The sequence below is a fragment of the Falco peregrinus genome, chromosome 9 (assembly GCF_023634155.1).
Source record: "Falco peregrinus isolate bFalPer1 chromosome 9, bFalPer1.pri, whole genome shotgun sequence".
NCBI lineage: Eukaryota > Metazoa > Chordata > Aves > Falconiformes > Falconidae > Falco > Falco peregrinus.
In genome coordinates, this window is record NC_073729.1 from 12,503,349 (window position 1) to 12,520,422 (window position 17,074).

Sequence of the window (17,074 nt, forward strand, 5' to 3'; positions counted from 1 at the left end):
TTTCTTGCCCAGTTATCACTTGTAAAGTCAAAATGATTGTGAATGAGAGTTTGAGGCCAGTGAAATGACTTTGGTAAAACAAGTATTTTTAAGTCTAATAGCATTCTTTGCACCTTCTTCTCTACGAAGAGAGAGTTATGTGCTTAATGACTCAGGTGAAAGGTGCAAAAACTCCTGGACCCAGACAGTTGGCAAACTCCCTGGGTGTAACAGATCACCCTTCTTCCTGGGTTATGTCTACAAACCTCCTTTGATTTCAGATTTAAATCCAAGTCCCAGAGAGGGAATAATAATTAAAAAAAAAAAAAAAAAAGCGTGCCTATTTGTGTTTTACAACTCTGAGAATATAATGCTGCTCTCGGAAGTGCTTAAACCTAAGTGTCATAAATTCTGAGGTGGGTGTTAGATGCAGGAGACATCTCTGTTCAAGATGACAAATCAGTTATGCCCAAGAGTAATTGTAAATACATTTGCCCAGTTGAATGCAGGAAGGTTCAGTGGGCATTTGCTTATTATTGTGCAAAATTACTGCACCAATGTGTTTATATAAACAAACACTAAAAATTATTGTCTGAAGTGCATGGAGGAGGGAAGGAGATTAAAAAGTACCTGTTATCACCCAGTAGTCTCTAGTTGACTCTGAGACATCAAGGTTTGGATACTCCAAAGCTTTAAAAATAAAGTTGAAATTATGTCACAATATTCCAACATCCTACACATTATATGTTGCAAAACTGATTAACCAGACAGTGATAAATAAAATTTAACTATGCCCAGGAGGAGATCTAGAAGCATAATTTTCAGGGTTACAGTCTCTCTTCTGTCTGAAAAAGAACATCAAGTGTAAACAGTATGAGCATTGCTGCACAAAGTAGGACATACATCTTCTGTTGCCAGAATATTGGCTGGCACATTGTCTGGGGCAAACCCTAGGATTGCCCATTACTAAAAAATGATAGGTAATATGCAGGTGTCGATGTTATATACATTTCTGCTGCTTTCTCCCTGTGTATAATCCCCTGGGAAAAACAAGATGAGTTCTATGATGATTCTGTGATTTAACCCTTACTTAACTCAGACCACAATTTTAACGTAAAATGATATTAAAATAAACCAGGATCAGATTCCACCAGAGTGCAGTGCCACATGAATTACAAGCCAGACTAACGAAACTGTGAACACACCTTAGCGTGCGGTACTCTCGCCCTCTCACTCTGCACCATTGAAGGTATTGCTACCATATGTGTTTACATCTGTGAGAAACTGATGTTTGCCATTTTCATGCCTTTTCTTAGCTCTTCCATCTCCAAAAGTGCATTAGGCTGTAAAGTGCAATATGCTGCTAATTCATTATACAGCTCAGCATTTTTTTCAATGGATTTATGCAATGTGGAAAGCATTCATCCTTGGAACTTAATTCAGAAAATATCCGTGCTTTGCACGTTGATACACGGCTATCAAATTACTTTGATTTTTAAACTCCAAAGTGGCTTGAAATAGTAAACACTGTAAAGGATCTGATGACGCACAGGAACTGCTTTTGAGGAGGGATTTCACAGCACATCCCAAGCTGTGCATTTCCACGGCAGACTGCAAAGGCTCTGGAGAAGCCGCTGGAGTCTACTGGGAAATAACACGCTTTGAGAAAAGCCTCAATATTGGTTTGATAAACTGCAACAACTACACTGCCACATGAATAAGCATCAAACACTCTTCAAAGTAAGTATTTTCACAAGACATGCTATCAGTCTAAAGCCATAAACACAACGGGCACATTACGTTCATGAGTTTGCAGTATACCTGCTGCACTGAGAATAAATCCAAGAACTCCAAAATGAAATATAAGCCATTAGCTGTTAAAGGAGCACTGGCTAAAGACTTTATTGGGTCAGTTCATCATGTGCAGGGATCAGCAGAGAACTGCGACACCGCACAAGACTCGTGCTGTGTGACAAAACGGTTTTCACGGCTCCTGACTACCAAGCATATGCCTGTATTGTCTTTGTGAGAAGCACCATAATCCTTTCCCTATGCAACAGGCCTATTTGGGAGGCCAAACACTGGAGCTGAACAGAGTCATCATCAAAACTTCCTCGGGCTTTCTCCTTGCGCTCCTGGATGCCCCATGAAGACAAGTCCTGCACACAGGGCGCTCTTCAGACAGGCTCACCTGCTAGCCACAAGAAGGAGCGAGCCTGTCTGATGATGAATGGTGTACACCCCTTTCTAGGTCCCCAAGCACACCCTTTGGCAACAGCTTCCCTCCACCTTTCCTTACCTCTGGAAAGACTCGATGGAAATGCAAGACTACCCTGAAATGTGTCTCTTACCCTGCAATGCAAAGTCCCATTCAGAAGCCCACTCAGCAGTGCAAGAACCCATCATCAGGCAGTTTCTTCTACTCATTTGCAAACATCCAGTTTAGGTAGGTAGCGCCTCAAGAACAATATACACCCCTCCCTTTTCACGGAATTGCACAATCACCAGTTAGCTGAGACTCCCAACTGCCTCACGCTGGAGAATGACCACTTACCCCCCAGACAGCTCATTGTACAAGTAACTGATGAAGAATTGCACAAAATAATTACTCTGCTGTTGGGCTGTTTGCAAATAAAATGGACTGACAAAAAAAAGGTAACTTCCGTTTTTCTGAGCGTTCGCTTTCCAGCAGCCTGGTTCTGCTTTTTCTTAGAATCGGAAAATGAACAAGCTCCTTAGTAATTTTACCTCAAGCTATGAACCCACTCAGCTCAGTGTTCTGACCATAAAGACATATTTGGTTCTACCCTTAAGTGCCCAATTATTTCAATACTTGTAAAACGAAAAATTACAAACTACTCCATCACTGGTTTAGCCTTATCAGTGAGTTTAATAGCTAGCAGAGACTTAACCACACCTTTACTGGTATTTGAGCACAGTATTTCAAAGTTAACAAGCGTCTCATGAAGATTCACACACAGTGAGATCAGCTGAAACCTGCCCTCCCTTAACCAGAGTCCCTTACTATGAACTGATGTGCCCAGCACGTCCCTGACTCCTCTCGCTTCCAGCAGGCATGATCTCCCCCAGCAAACGGATACCCCACCTCTACAGCGAGCTTCATTTCACACACAGTTTAACAAGCAGATTAAACAGAAACCCCCATAATCAAATATCCTGTCCCTTTATTTGTTTCAGAGAAATCAGCATGCAGAGTCAGAGAGCACACTGGCCACACAGGCTGCCCACACACACAGCTTCCTCTAGCTCTCTGCACCTCTGACTCTTCAAAGCAATTGAAATGCAAGGAAATTATTGATACTTAAGTGCTTAGACCACATTTTAAACTAAGGATGAAGTTCATCAAATACACCAACAGCTTTCTAAACGGAGAAGCGTAGACAGAGCTCACGCATTACCTAAGCACAGCCTCAAAGCGTGCTACCCAGCCCTGCCCCTGCAGCAAGCCCCAGGGGCCGAGTCTCCCACTGAAGTACGGGGCTCTGATGAAGATGAACGTCATATGCTGTGCTAAGTTTTTCTGAAATGGAGAACCAGGGACATTCCATGTTTTGTTTTATATAAAACTGTAATATATTTTTTTGTTTGGAACCTGGCACAGGCTTTATTATTATTATTATTGTTGATGACAGCATATATGTGGTTTTCTTAATCATCTGCCACAGTTTCTAGCAGCCAAAGCAAACCCTGAACCCAGAACACCCGCCATAACTAATCCCCCTCTTTTTTTTTTTTTATTTATTAACAGAACAATAGTTTAAAAAGTAGTCAGCAAAACCACCTACAACCTGTGAGCTTGATGACAAAGCTTACGGTGCTTGCAAAGCAAAAGCCTGGCACTGACTAATCTTAAGGCGCTGGGAAGCACGTACTTACATTCTGCAATGGTGAGGGGAGGGTAGGTTAGATAGAAACCCACCAGCTCAGCTGACAGCTGATTAAGAAGGTTGCTGGAAATAGTGCCATTGAGAGTTGTGCTTTGATTGTTCACTACGTAAAACAGAGTGACAGCTTGGGAGACATTGGAGGTGTTCAAAATCTGAAACAAAAGCAAAGAAATAATGTGTAGTTATGTTTCAGCTCAGTTAAAAAAAAAAAAACAACAAAAAACAAATAAAAACAAACAAACAGAAAAAAAAAAACCCCAACCAAATCAGTGCAGACAAACCAGGAAATGTTAACTTGAACAATGGGTTAGATCCAGCTCGCTCAACAGGATTGAGTAAAACTACTTGCGTGATACTTTAATTCCTACTTTTGCACATGCAGAGTTACTGGAGGACAGCAGCAGGCAGGAAAAGTGCAGTCCGGGCTGGAAATGCATCTCCCTGTTTTTATCCAGAAATGCAAGATGAGGGAGAGGATGCTTATCAGAAAAAACGTTCAGTGTTTGAGGCAGAGGAATTAGGCCTGTATGTCTTGCTCTCTTTGCTGCCTTCCTAGCGCAGTTATCTAAACCTACACCATTTCCATATGAAATAAAGGGATATCATGTCTCTTCCATTCCTAGCATCTTACGGTTTTCTGCTCTCCTCCCCATTTCAGCTCTATTCCAGTCTCTCCCTGAGCCCAAATCCAATGACGCATTTAAAGACCAATTCTGTTTAGTAAGTACTGGATCAGATGCTCAAACACTAGTTTCATGCAGGAAGCAGAGGGGCAAAGGCAGGGCAGGAACAGAAAAAACCCATGTTTTCACAGAAGACTCATGTCCTGGGACAAGAGGGTTATTTTTTTCACTGCTGATACTGTAGATAGGGCCAATAGCATTCAGCGTTCATTAATGTTATTTAAATACCCCATTTTTATGATTTGGATCACTACATAAAAACATGTAACATGGTATAATAAAAGCATCAGAAGAAGAGTTCAAGGTCCGACAAAGGTCTGCCTAGCCGACATCCACTTACAAATAGCCAGGAGCAGGTGGCTGGAGAGTGAGCACAGGGCAAGAGGACGAAACTCTCCCCTGCATTGTAAGGTTAGCCCACAGCTACGGCCCAAGTAATAAATTTTATGCTTGGGTTTAAAAAGGGTCCATGACTTTTTATTCTATGTGTCTGGCCAATTGATTTTTGTAACTTCCATACTTTTGCTCCAGTTACATCCAGACACCTTCAAGTTTTTATTACCCACTCTCTGAAAGGATTCTCCTTTTTATTTAAACCTGAGTAGTTCTGTTATAGGAAAATCCAAATGATCACTCCTGATTCACTACACCACTCATGGTTGGAGAACCATGGTCGATTCCATTTCTTCTTGCATGGAAGCTGTTTCATGCCTTTCACCCATCTCGCTGCCCTTCCCTCTAATGCTGCAGTGCAGCAACACCTTTGCCGAATCAGCTCCATCTGCTCCAGACCTGTTCCTCAGTTTGGAATTACTCTAAAACCGTCATAGTGTCTTCTGTCTCACTTAGTCTCTTGCACGGTACTGGAATAATTTCAGAAAAATTTATCATGAAGATCGCACCCTTGAGCCTCTTACTTCCCAGTTTCTGTCTTGTCTCCTATCACTTCCTAGGTTGGCAATACCCACAAAAACTACCTTCTTTTAGGGTTCTTTACAAAAATCTCCTAGGTGCTTTGTGAGATCTGCCACTTCTGCCATGAGTGAATTAGCCACCATGAAGTTCCCCTCAGCATCGTGGGTCCAGCTATTGAAAAGCTTGATAATCGCTTTACCTGCTGCGGTTGGCCATCTCTTGCCATGTACTTCTCTCCCTTTCTGAGCTCCTCCAGTTTGAACACAAGCTCACAAGAAACAGTACCAAAGTAACTAAGCAGAGCTCTGATAACCAATTTTTTTCCTTCTAGTAACCTACATACAAACTATTCCAAAGAGCACGAGTCCATATACAGATTTTTATCTTAAGTTGAACACATATCATATCACCCAAAGGATAATTTCTTTATCCCTGAAGGATGGCACAGAGCATAAGGGTGTTGGCCCACTATTACACATAAAGGTCTGCAAAAACCAAGCCCTTAACGGTGAATTTGGGTCTGCGAGTATGGAACTGGAATGCACAGGGAAAAAAAAGAAAATAAATACATTCCATTAATTCAGATCTTATAAAACAGCTACGTATGTCACTACCTTTATACCTGAATAGCCTCACTGAAAACAACTAATGTGTCACAATAATAAAATATTCTTCCAGATTCATATTTTTACATATTTATTTTTATCTGAACTTCACTTAAATCATTTAGCTGCAAACAGTAAAACTCAAATTCATGAAAATAACAGTAACCGTCTTCTGTAATTCATGCATTTATAAGTTTTCCTGCAATACATAAAACAATCTTTCAAATGAAAGCATAAACTCACTCCCATAGTGGCTATCAAAGGCCTTATGTTTAAATACAAGCACACACATAGCGAAAAAATAACACAGAGAGTTTGGCAACAGGCAGTGCCAGACCACACAACATGGTACCTGAACTGTTAAGTTGTTGCTGGTGTTTAAGACCTTTCTTTCAGCATCCTGAAATGCTCTCTGTAACCGCTGCTCCATGGTCTGAACAAATTTGCATGACTGTATATTGTCTGTTTGACCCACAAACTGCAGCTCTGGAAAAGGAATAAAATCTATTTGTATGTGGGCAAAATATTCTTGGTGGCATAACTCCTGTAATACCTGACAGCAAAACAATCAAGTCACAAATTAAGCAGGTGACGATAACGTCACATAGGATCGGTTTATGTCATTCAAGCACTGTGCTAAACTAGCCTTAATTAAGACAAAAATGTAAGAATTACATTGCGTTATTAGAGCTGGTAGCCTTCACAAACAAATGGAGATTGTTTCAACAGTGACATATAAGATGGTAAGACCAGTTCAATGTACCTATACTTACTCAGAGCCAGACAGTGAGTGAAATCATTCCAAAACACAGGTTATACTCTTAAATCTTGCAGGTCATTTGTTCTTGCAAGACATAATCAATCATAATATTGATTCTCATTCTGTTTGAGCTAGGAAAAAATGTACTTAACTAGGTAATTGCACTAAGTATGTGTATATAAACATGTAAACACGCACATAAGAAATCTTTTTACAATCGGATATGTTGTTTTACAGCACACTCTGCCCTTTTGTACCTTACACTGTTCTGCTGCACTGCACCTGCTCTGCCCTGATGCTTGCTACAGTACAGAAGGGTTAAACAGTGAGCCTGGGTCAGACAGCTGGGACCCAGGTCAAATCCAACGGGTTCAGACAGAAAAATCTGTGTGTGTAGATAGATATATATTTATATCATATAGTCATGTTTCTCATCTGACTGTTCTCAAAAGAGACACACGTGCTACTGCACAACCTGTCCATTAAAGTCTATTCAACAGACCACCAATTCTTAGTCAAGCATACTGCCGTGACATCCCTAACGCAACGCCACTTCATTTCACAACAGGGCAGCAGAGGTGACAGCAGAGCATCACAAAGGGCAGAGATGCACAACACAGCATCTGTCCTGCCTGTGCCGGGAGCATCAACATGGGAGGCAGGATGGCAAGAGGGAGGAGGAGAATCATCCCTATGCACTGAACTGTTAACACACAACCCTGGGCACGGGCAGGACCTCGCTCACCTGTTTTCAGCTGGAAGTGGTACGCAGGAAGGGGCTTCCATGGCAAGGCCAGGGCTACCACGGACTGGAGATGTGGTACGTGCTGCTTTATGTCTGCTGTGGCGTTGCTAATGCCATATGCAAGAAGCCTTTCAATCACAGCAGTGGGCATAAAAACCAGTCTCCCCCGTGTAACGTAGTAACCAACTGTTAAGTTACTTGATTGCTCCAGGACTTCGACCTAAAACACAAAAGGACATGATTTTTTTTTTTCCCCTCCAGTTCAACCACTATTTGATAGGACTTCTCATCCTGAACATGCCCCTCTTGCAGGGTTTTTTATGCTGTAATTTCCTATAAACCTTACAGGAACAGTTAGTGTCAGACCAGACACATGGTATTAGCAGAATTGCTCAGAGCTTTGGACCCGATCCATGCAGCGCGTGCTCCAAACTGAAACATTGCAGTCTTGCTACGACAGCTCACACACCCCTAATTTAGGCTGGGGCTTCATTCATGTATAGATACTGGGACATTTTACTTATGAATATACTAACTTAGGAGTAAACTCATAACAGCCTTGGACTCAGCACAAACTCCTGCCTAAGTGTCCGGGAACCTGCATTGCAGAGCAGAGTGCTCCAGCAACCCACCTCAGTCTGTTCTTACACGCAGCTATGCAGAGGTTCATGCAATTCAGCTGCAAAGTGATGAACACTTCACCCTCGTTTATTTTCAATAAAATGTGTTTTCTCCCTGCTCAGGAATTTTGTCCCTGTGGAATTGCACTTGTCAGGTACTGGGTTTTCAAACCAGTGAGTGGACTGACAGTAATGACACCCCCTTTACCAGCCCTGCTCTTGCAGTTGATCCAGGCTGAGCTCAGCAGCGCTTGGCTGACTGTGAACCGGAGTCATTCCTGAGCTGCAGGGGGAGGAAGAAAGTGTTGTTGTCATAGTCGTTTCGGGGAACATACCAAAAATAAGTTTGCATTTCTCTCTTCGATTTTATCAGGTAAAGTGGTAAAAGCTTTGGAGCAGTCCTTATATTTTTAGACCCCCGGAGTGGGTGCCACCTGTGCCTGCTTTCTATAGGAAAAGCTTGGCGCTCCCCTCCAAGAGGCTTCCTGCATCCAGAACCACCCCTGAAGCTGCAGCCCGCTGGGATTCTCTTGGTGGGAGAGCTGTGTCAGTGAGATCACGCAGGTGAGCCCAGCACGCTTACCTGAGCGCTGACGTTTTGGTTGAAAGCTTGTCTCAGCACTTGGTTGAGTCCTTTTCTCACGCTCTCCTTGAAGGAATTGCTGATCAGCATCCTCCTGGTGTTCAGAAACAGAACTGTGGAACAACAAAAGCCATGTGTTGGCTGGAGACATTACCATGCCACTGTTTGCTGGTTTTAATTGTTTTATGTTGGGCTAGCTGGGTGGAGATAAAGCAGCTAGAATCTGCAGCAGCTCCAAAGGCAGCAAGAACTGCAGCGGCTCAGCAGCGGGCCCAGTTCCCTGTTCATCCCATGGCAATAGCCTGTTGGTTTCAGAGTCGAACAAATGCAATTTCTTTAGCAACAACAAGGCTTTGCCACGCTGTCTTTCCAAGCAAGGTACGAGGCCACTCAATTGCCTGCAGACAGACCAGTGCCGCTCAGGGGACTGAGTTGGTGCCACACAGGCACGACTACGTAAAGGACGTGCACTTCATACCTTCACGGCCAGAGCTAAACAAAGAAATGTGTTACTCCACTGCTACATTTATTTTCCTTTTAGGAAGTGTCTGTAACAGTGTCTTTATTAACGTTGTCACCAGCCTTTTCTTTTTCTCTTATAATTTGCAGAAAGGGTTTTATAGTTGCGCTTAAGTACTTTCTATCATATACTGTATATAAGCTACTTCTATCTTTAGAAACAGGCGTTGTACTCATCATGCTACTGATGTAGATATTCAGCAGCTACTAAAGATACATTAGGTCCAAAAGCTGCTTAGTTCAATGTCCCCAGTATTATTCAGGTCTACACAAGGTCATAAACTCTTTTTTTGTAGCTGTTCTTTGCTGCAATCTCCAAGAGAGACACATCTTCTGGTGGTGGGCTGTGCAACCGTAAGGTGGCCGCAGGAAGCCAGGGCAAGGAGCCTCTCCAGACCCCTCCCATTCAGAGCTCCTGCAGTAAGGAAAAGCTGTCTGTGAAACAACAGAGACAGAAGTGGTACTGTTCACATCGAGAGCTCAAAATCCTCCCATTCTGAAGTGCACAACTCTAATACTAAACATTATTTTCAAATGAAGCTTTATTGCTAGAATTAAGTATTCATATGTAAACGGGGCCAGAGACCGAGGCAGGTTACTGCACCATCTCCTCCAGCGGCACAGCCTCCTTACTGCAAAGCAGAGACCAAACCATCGTGTCACACAGGGATGTCCACCCACATAGGTGGTTCTGCTAGATCCCCGCCGTCACCCACCCAACTTCAGAGCACCTGATCTCACCCCTTCATTTGACACATCCACTGTACAACCCAAGCTAAAAATAAAGGCAGTGCCATCCCTATCTAGCAACCCCGCTTCTATCTGCATGGTTTGTAAGCGCAGCCACCTTGTCCCCAGATAAACCACTAATGCCCCCATGCTCTCTGACACTGCGGTGTATTTCCCACTTGTCACCAGTTGCCCCAGGTAGACAAGCGAGGTCCTGTCAGCAAATTCAGTGGCCCCACATACCTGTTTTAACCATAAGGTTCCTGGAGAGGCGGCAATCCAGGGGCGGAGCTGCCGTCATGTTAGCGAAAGCGGCTGCTGCCGTGGTGTCGGGAGGAGCGGAGGTGTTTTCCACGGGAGTAGGGGGAAGCCTAGTTGTTTTCGCTGACGCTGTAATAGATGTCAAAGCTGCTGTAATTGTCAGTGGATAGGGGGTTGATGTTTTGGTGATTTCTGAGCTTGGGAACTTCTGGGTGTCAGTTACTGGTGTTTCTATCTGCCTTGGTACATGTGCTGTGGGTGCAAGCATGGAAGCTGTGACCGTGGTGCTTTTAGGGGTGATGAGCATAGCTGTCATGTCCACGTGTGAGGCAGTTGCGTTTCTTGTTGCAAAAGGAAAATCTGTGTGTGTCCCTACTGAGCTTGGGTCCGATGTCAATTTGGTGGCAGTGTTATTTTTTGTTAGTGTCAGTATCGGTGTGCTTAAAGCCATCACAGATGGCAAAGGTGTGTTTTCAGTGCCTAGAGAAAAGAAGGAAGAAGCTGGCACTGGTGAAGCTGGAGATGATTTTCTTGTTAGTGGTTTTGCTTCTGAAGTTCCTACTGTAGGTATTGCACCAGAAGATACTCCAGATAACACTGTAATGACAGAATGGGTAAAGTTGGTTGTTGACAAAAAAGGAGAAGTTAGTTGTGTTGGTGATGCATGGACAGCAGTTATGATGACTGACTGCAGAGCACTGGTGGTAGGGGTTTGCAATGGGATGCCCTTGGTAGCTTTATTAGATATATTACTGGGAACTAGACTATGCCTTGTAGCACTCACGTTCCACTCCTCCACACTAAATGTAGCTGGATTTTTATCAGCCATAACCAAATAACCCGAGGATTCTAATTGGTTATCTGCAAATTCTGGCAAATTGCCAGAACCGATGTCTTCTTCTGTAATAAAGCTATGCAGGGAAGTTGAGCTAGGAGGCTTGGTGGCAGGAGAGGGGGACTCGGGTGGCAGTACGCTGTGGATGGCACTGCTTTCATTGCTGGCCTGAAGAACCAAGTTGTCAGCGAGCTGAAAAGCCAGTGTTGGTGGTGTGCCTACTTTAATGACAAAGTCCTTAATCTTTCCAGCATCAGTTTGTGATTCTAGAGAGCTAGGGAAAGCACCTGTATCATTAACAGAAAGCACATGTAAATGGAGAGGTGCTTCATAGCGGATACTGATGTGAACATCCCCAACAGTGAAGACATTAGCCATGTTTTCAGATGTGCTCCCATGGTTTTTTTGCAGGGGGTCAAGTACCAAAGTGGTAGCAAGGGATGAATACCGAATGGGAGATGTTTTCAGTGCAAATGCACCTACATCAGATTCTAGAAAACTATTCAACTCTGTTCCATCAAAGGGTGGATTCAAAACGTTTTGCCTAGAGTTTGCAGATATATAGTTTGCTGAAGGAGTGGAGAAGGGTGGCTGCTTATCTGTATTAACTTTCTTTTGCAGACTTGAAACTACTGAGTATGGTGCATGGTGCTCAGTTTCCAATGGGGAATTACTTGGAGGAACTTCTCTTATTGCCGTTTTGACTGAAGATTTTACTGAAGGAACACTAACGCCAGCTGAAGACAGCAGTGCTGTATTAGTCCATGTAGAAGCCAAAGTTGTGACTTCAGGAGAGCTGACAGGACCTAATTTGCTTTTTGAATCAGCATTTGAAATCCCAGAAAAGCTGGAGCTGTGGCTGTCCATTACTGTTGTCATGGAAACAAGTGATGGCAGCGTACCCCACACTGAAGGCAAGAGCGAGGTGAGCGGCTTTCTATGAACAGAATGTAATGTCTGGTTAGAGGTAGAATGATTTAAAGCTCTTGGAGGTGAATATTGTGCATGTGTAGTCACAACAGTGGGTGCCCTCACATTCCTGTCTTCATTTGCAGTTACATCTGGACTTTCTGCACCTTCAGGTGGAAGATATGCAGTCACTGCAGCTAGATCAGAACTAGTCCTGGCTGTTTCCAAAACAGTGCCTGGTATCTTTGATTCTTTGGGGAGTTTACTGGTTTGGATATCAGGAGAAACTTTTGAAAGCTGAGATCCATAACGCAGAACACTATTAGCGTTAAAGTTCACAGACATCTTTGCTGTCACCCCTCTTGTGAAAGGCTGTTGAGCTGTTCTTGCAATGGGAAAGCCATCCAAAGTTGGGACAGTACGTGCAGAAGCAGTTGGCAGCTGCATGCCATTTGTCTGATGAGCTCCATCGGTCAGGTCTCCTGCAGAAGTCTGACTCTGAGCCACCACAGAGGGATGCAAGGAAACAGTCAAAGGGATTTGCACAGTATCCTTATCGGCTGCTGCTGCACTGGGACCATCTGCGTGTGCTGGCCTAGTAAGGGAGTCATTTGTCTCAGTTAGCAAGGCAGACCTTGTGCTTGTCAAAGAGGAGCGTGTTGTATTTCTAAAGAGAAAATCTGTTTTGCTTCTAAGTGCTCGTACTGGCAGCGCTGCACTACGAGCGTGCTTTGCATCTGGACCAAGTGATTTTGCCAATGAAAGGGAAGATGTGCTCTCTGTCAAGCTGGAGACCTCAGCCAGGCTCTCAGAAGCTGATGACATGAAAGGTGCACTGGTAGAGCCTGTAGCGCAATTAGTCAGTGCTGTGGAAGACTGCAGATGACTCATTTGCATTATTAGATGTGGAGTACCCACAGGATGGAAGACTGATGTAGGAACCCCTGCTTTATCCTGAAAAACTGATGATGACAGAGGAGTGGTATCACTATTTCTGTCAGTCAACACTGCCTTAAATGGCTGACTGTTTGGTTTTACTCCAGTAGAAGATGCATTATACATACTGTCATTAGGAAACCATGACAGGCTTCTGGAAGTTACTGGCAGGGAAGACTGGTACATTTTTGACACAGGAATATCAGAGTGTACAGGCAAAGAAGAGGGCCTTTTTGAAGGAGATCCTTTTCCCACTGTTTCTGTGAAATGCACTGTTTTTGATCCAAACAGATTGAAAGGTGTGGTACCCATAAACAACTGGGGACCCTTTCCGTGATTCACCATACCGGAATGTACTACAGTGATCATACTTAGAGGACTATTTCTGCTTTCACTAACCTGCGAGCTGGCTGAATCTGTGTTGAAGAAACCTTCAGGATTTGCAGACAAAGGCACTTTGATGGGTAGTACAGCTGGTTTAGAAAATTTAATGGTATGAGGTGACTGAATTACCAATGAGGAGAATGATGGTGATGGAACAGCAGCAAACATGTCTGATCCTGATGTGCTTTCTTTTGAAATGGAGGGTGTTTCTAATGGTATTAGCTGAAATGGCACAGCTGTACTCAGATGTGATGGGGTAGTGGACAATGTGGCAAACATACCAAGTTGAGGCAAACCTGATATAGCAGCTGTTTCGTCTGCATCTTGAGATGATGACCTCAGAGGTGACTCAGCTGAAACTTCAGCGGGTTCCTGGGATGCACTGTTTCCACTGCCTTGATACAGGGTGGGTGACAGATGAGCTTGATCCAGAGTCCTCGTACGTGTGCCAGTCAGTGTTGTTTTTATCATCTGAAGCAAGTTTGCATTCTCCAAAGTCTGTCCCATAGAAATATCAGCTACAGAAGAAGTCTTAGTTTCTGTGGAAGGCCGTGTCGGTGATAGTATAGATCTCCAATTAGGAAAAGATCCTGTAGAAGGAGCAGCGCTGATATGCTGTTGCCTGATACCTGTGAAATAATAAATAAAATGAGTATATTCTTCCCCAGAAGGAAGAGGTATATTCTTCGCCAGAAGGAAGAGGAGTTACCGTTGCAACAAATCACAACACAAAATGCATTATGTTTAGTAAAATCAGTGATTGTACTCAGAGGGCATAAAAATTCAGAGGCAGTTAAAAAAAAAAAAAAAAGCACAAAAACCAGTGAAAGGTACAACGTGATAGATTATAAATGCCCAAAGTTGTTTCATCTGACACCAGAATAAGGAAAGCTTCCTAGACCATACTATTTCAAAATACTGCTTTTAACTGGGATAGTTCAGCACACTAAAAAACACCTTCTCCAGCTTGGGACAATTCTTGAGGTTATCATTAGTCATCCCGTGTCAAAATAATATGTGAGAAGATGGGTTTAGAAGCAGCACAGGAAGAGTATAGATTCTGACAACCAAGCTTCACTGACTTGGCATGCAGTCTGACATGGGAATAAAGTCAGCATTGGCTGGGTTCCTGTAGGATGCATCTGGAGGTGCTCATCTTGCCAGTTCTAATAATGTATGCAATTACAGACATAAAAGGGAGAAAATAAAACAGGGATGAACATGAGGAAAGGGGGGCAAGATCCAAACCAAATTAGGAAATTAAACTCCTTTTTTGATATGTGCAGATGTACAACACGTCATTTCAAACACCAGTTTACTCTACATTCAACACCATAATGTTCCTAGGCTTTATTTTCTCAAAATGATTACAGTTATTCTAAAATTGTAGCATGGGAAGTCTCATATTCTTACTAATTTAAAGATTAACAATCACTCAAGAGTAAAATTTAAGGGGGGTGGGGGGGTGGGGGCGTGTTACCCTCTGCTTCTCCCCTGCCCCCAAGACAATAGATCAAAACTCAGTACTGGCACTTGCTACTATGCCAAGTCATGTCCCCTTGCACAGATAAGCAGAGGTACAATATGGAGCAAGTCCCTTCCCTCCAGCTGCGCTGCATCTGGATCAGACACAAAGGATGTCAAAAACTCCTCCATATCCTTACGAGTAACTTTGGGGTAACGGCATGGAAGATTAAGCAGGGGCAGACCTTGAGAGACATGGTTATAAAATGAGCTGGACATTAGTTCCAGCCACCAATGAACCCAAGGGTCAACAGAGCCAACAGCACCAGAGGGGATCAGCCCACGCGAAGAGGAGCCAGCAGCAGAACATCATACAGCACGAGAGAGGAAAATGGGTCACGCTGCACCTATTTAAAGCTAAGGTTCTTTCTTGCGATACCCTTGTGCTACACCACCCACCGTCCTTATGCACAGGCCAAAGCAAATGATTAGACTACTCCTTCAGGCTCCTGTGTGCATTCAACAGGAACGTGCTGGAATTACACTCAGCGTGGCATTTTCACTCTACAAAAAAAACCTCCACAAAACACCACAACACACATTCCCCCCCAAAAAAACCAAGCAAACAAACCACAGATCTTCCTCTTTACCCCTGCATTCAAGAGCTTTATTAAGCCATGGTGAAGAATGGACATTGACATCTTTCCTCCACTGAAATGCAAGAATGAATATAGAATCCAGAAGCAAATTGGTTTAGGGGAGCTGCTCCAGGATGGGTAACAGAACAGAGCACTTCCCTCCTAGCAACCAAAAAAGTCCCCAGACCTTCCACTTAACACAGACTAACCTGCACACTAGCATTGTGGAGAAAAGCCACGGTAAGCACACACAGGGCTACCTACAGCAAGGAGAGATGAGCAGGTTAAGGGGAAGCCCAATCAGCTTTTATGAAGCTGCACCAGAAGATCAGCAGGCTGGACAGGAGGCTGCAGGGTCCACCAGGGAACCTGGCCCACCAGGAGATGTTTGCAGCACAGAAGTAACACTGTTGTGTTTGCGCCGTGGCTGGTGATGTGTCGCTGGGGGACCAGAGAACTAAATGACTGGTGTGGCCCTTCTCTGATATTCTACGTGCTCCACCAGTTCTTTTAGGTTTCCATATGCTGGGAGGCACACTGTGATTTAGACTCTTCTGATGGCTTCCCCTTGCCTGTTACAGACAGGCAGCTTTTTAACAGACGGTAGGAAAGAAGGAGACATGTATTTTGCTTAACTAGAATGGATTTAAACATATGCTTGAAATTAAAACTAGATGATGTGCTTTGCAAAGTTGGGCCTTAGGCAACCTGCAATTTAAATTTCTGTGAGGTCATCTCAGCTGATGAAGGTGTCGTTACCTGATCTGTGACACCTCGAACTGTCTCATTTCACCTCTAAACTGAAAGCCCACACTGAAAAGTGAATGCAAAGCCTTCACATGGGATTTCTTCTAGCACTTAGTGACATGAGTCCTAAAGGGGAATTAAACAAGTCAATGTTTTCCTGCTTTCTAAAATAGCAGTCTGTCAACATCAATCCGCACACAGTCTGCACCATTCCTCATGCATTTCTTCACGCTTTGGTTTAACGAGAATAATTACAGGCAGAGAGACAATATAAACCTGAAAAAAAGCATTGAATTGATGTTACCACATTTTGACAAGAAGGAAATCTCAAACAATGTAAATAAGACAAAACAGTGAATAAAAACGTCCTCTAACCACTGCTTGATTCTAGTCCTTCAGTTCTTGTTTCTTCCATTCCACACCAATTGGTAATTTTTCCGTTTACATCTATTAGTGAAGTAAAGCTCTTGAGTTACTGCAGGTTTACAAAAACTACACAACATTTTGCAATCGATATACAATGCTGGCGTTCCACTGCAGCAAATTTTCTTTCATTCTACCTTAATAGAAAGACACTGAATATCAGTATCCATTTCAAACTTCTGCCATTAAATTCAACATCGTGCTAGTAACTGGATGCAGTGTCCAAAAGGCGAAGTTATCTTGCCAATACATGGAGTTTAAACTGAAGTACGTACTTCTTGCTTGAGAATTGGTAGGACCATATCAACAACTACAGATCCTTACCAAATACTGTGCAAACCAAGACTGTATTACGTGGAAAAAGGGTGGACACAGGGAAATATTTCACTTCTACATCTACTAACAGCTGAACACACTTGATGAAACAAGAC

General features: G+C 43.4%; 1 protein-coding gene across 3 annotated transcripts in view; it reads right to left on the reverse strand.

Annotated features, from left to right (window-relative positions):
• KIAA1549L (KIAA1549 like) overlaps positions 1-17,074 on the reverse strand; it is a 137,311-nt gene that overhangs the window by 65,420 nt on the left and 54,817 nt on the right. For 2 of the 3 annotated variants that reach the window (XR_008748853.1, XM_055814656.1), the window contains exons 1-6: positions 10,290-13,338; positions 8,799-8,911; positions 7,596-7,815; positions 6,443-6,576; positions 3,877-4,039; positions 610-669 (exon numbers count right to left, since the gene is read on the reverse strand). Coding sequence is in view for 2 of the 3 variants with exons in the window: in XM_055814656.1 (XP_055670631.1) it covers positions 610-669; positions 3,877-4,039; positions 6,443-6,576; positions 7,596-7,815; positions 8,799-8,911; positions 10,290-13,332 (3,733 nt within the window). In the remaining variant the exon portion in view is untranslated. Of the gene's footprint in view, positions 1-609; positions 670-3,876; positions 4,040-6,442; positions 6,577-7,595; positions 7,816-8,798; positions 8,912-10,289; positions 13,339-13,667; positions 14,001-17,074 lie in introns of those variants that run through there. The other variant, XM_055814657.1, reaches the window with a different exon arrangement.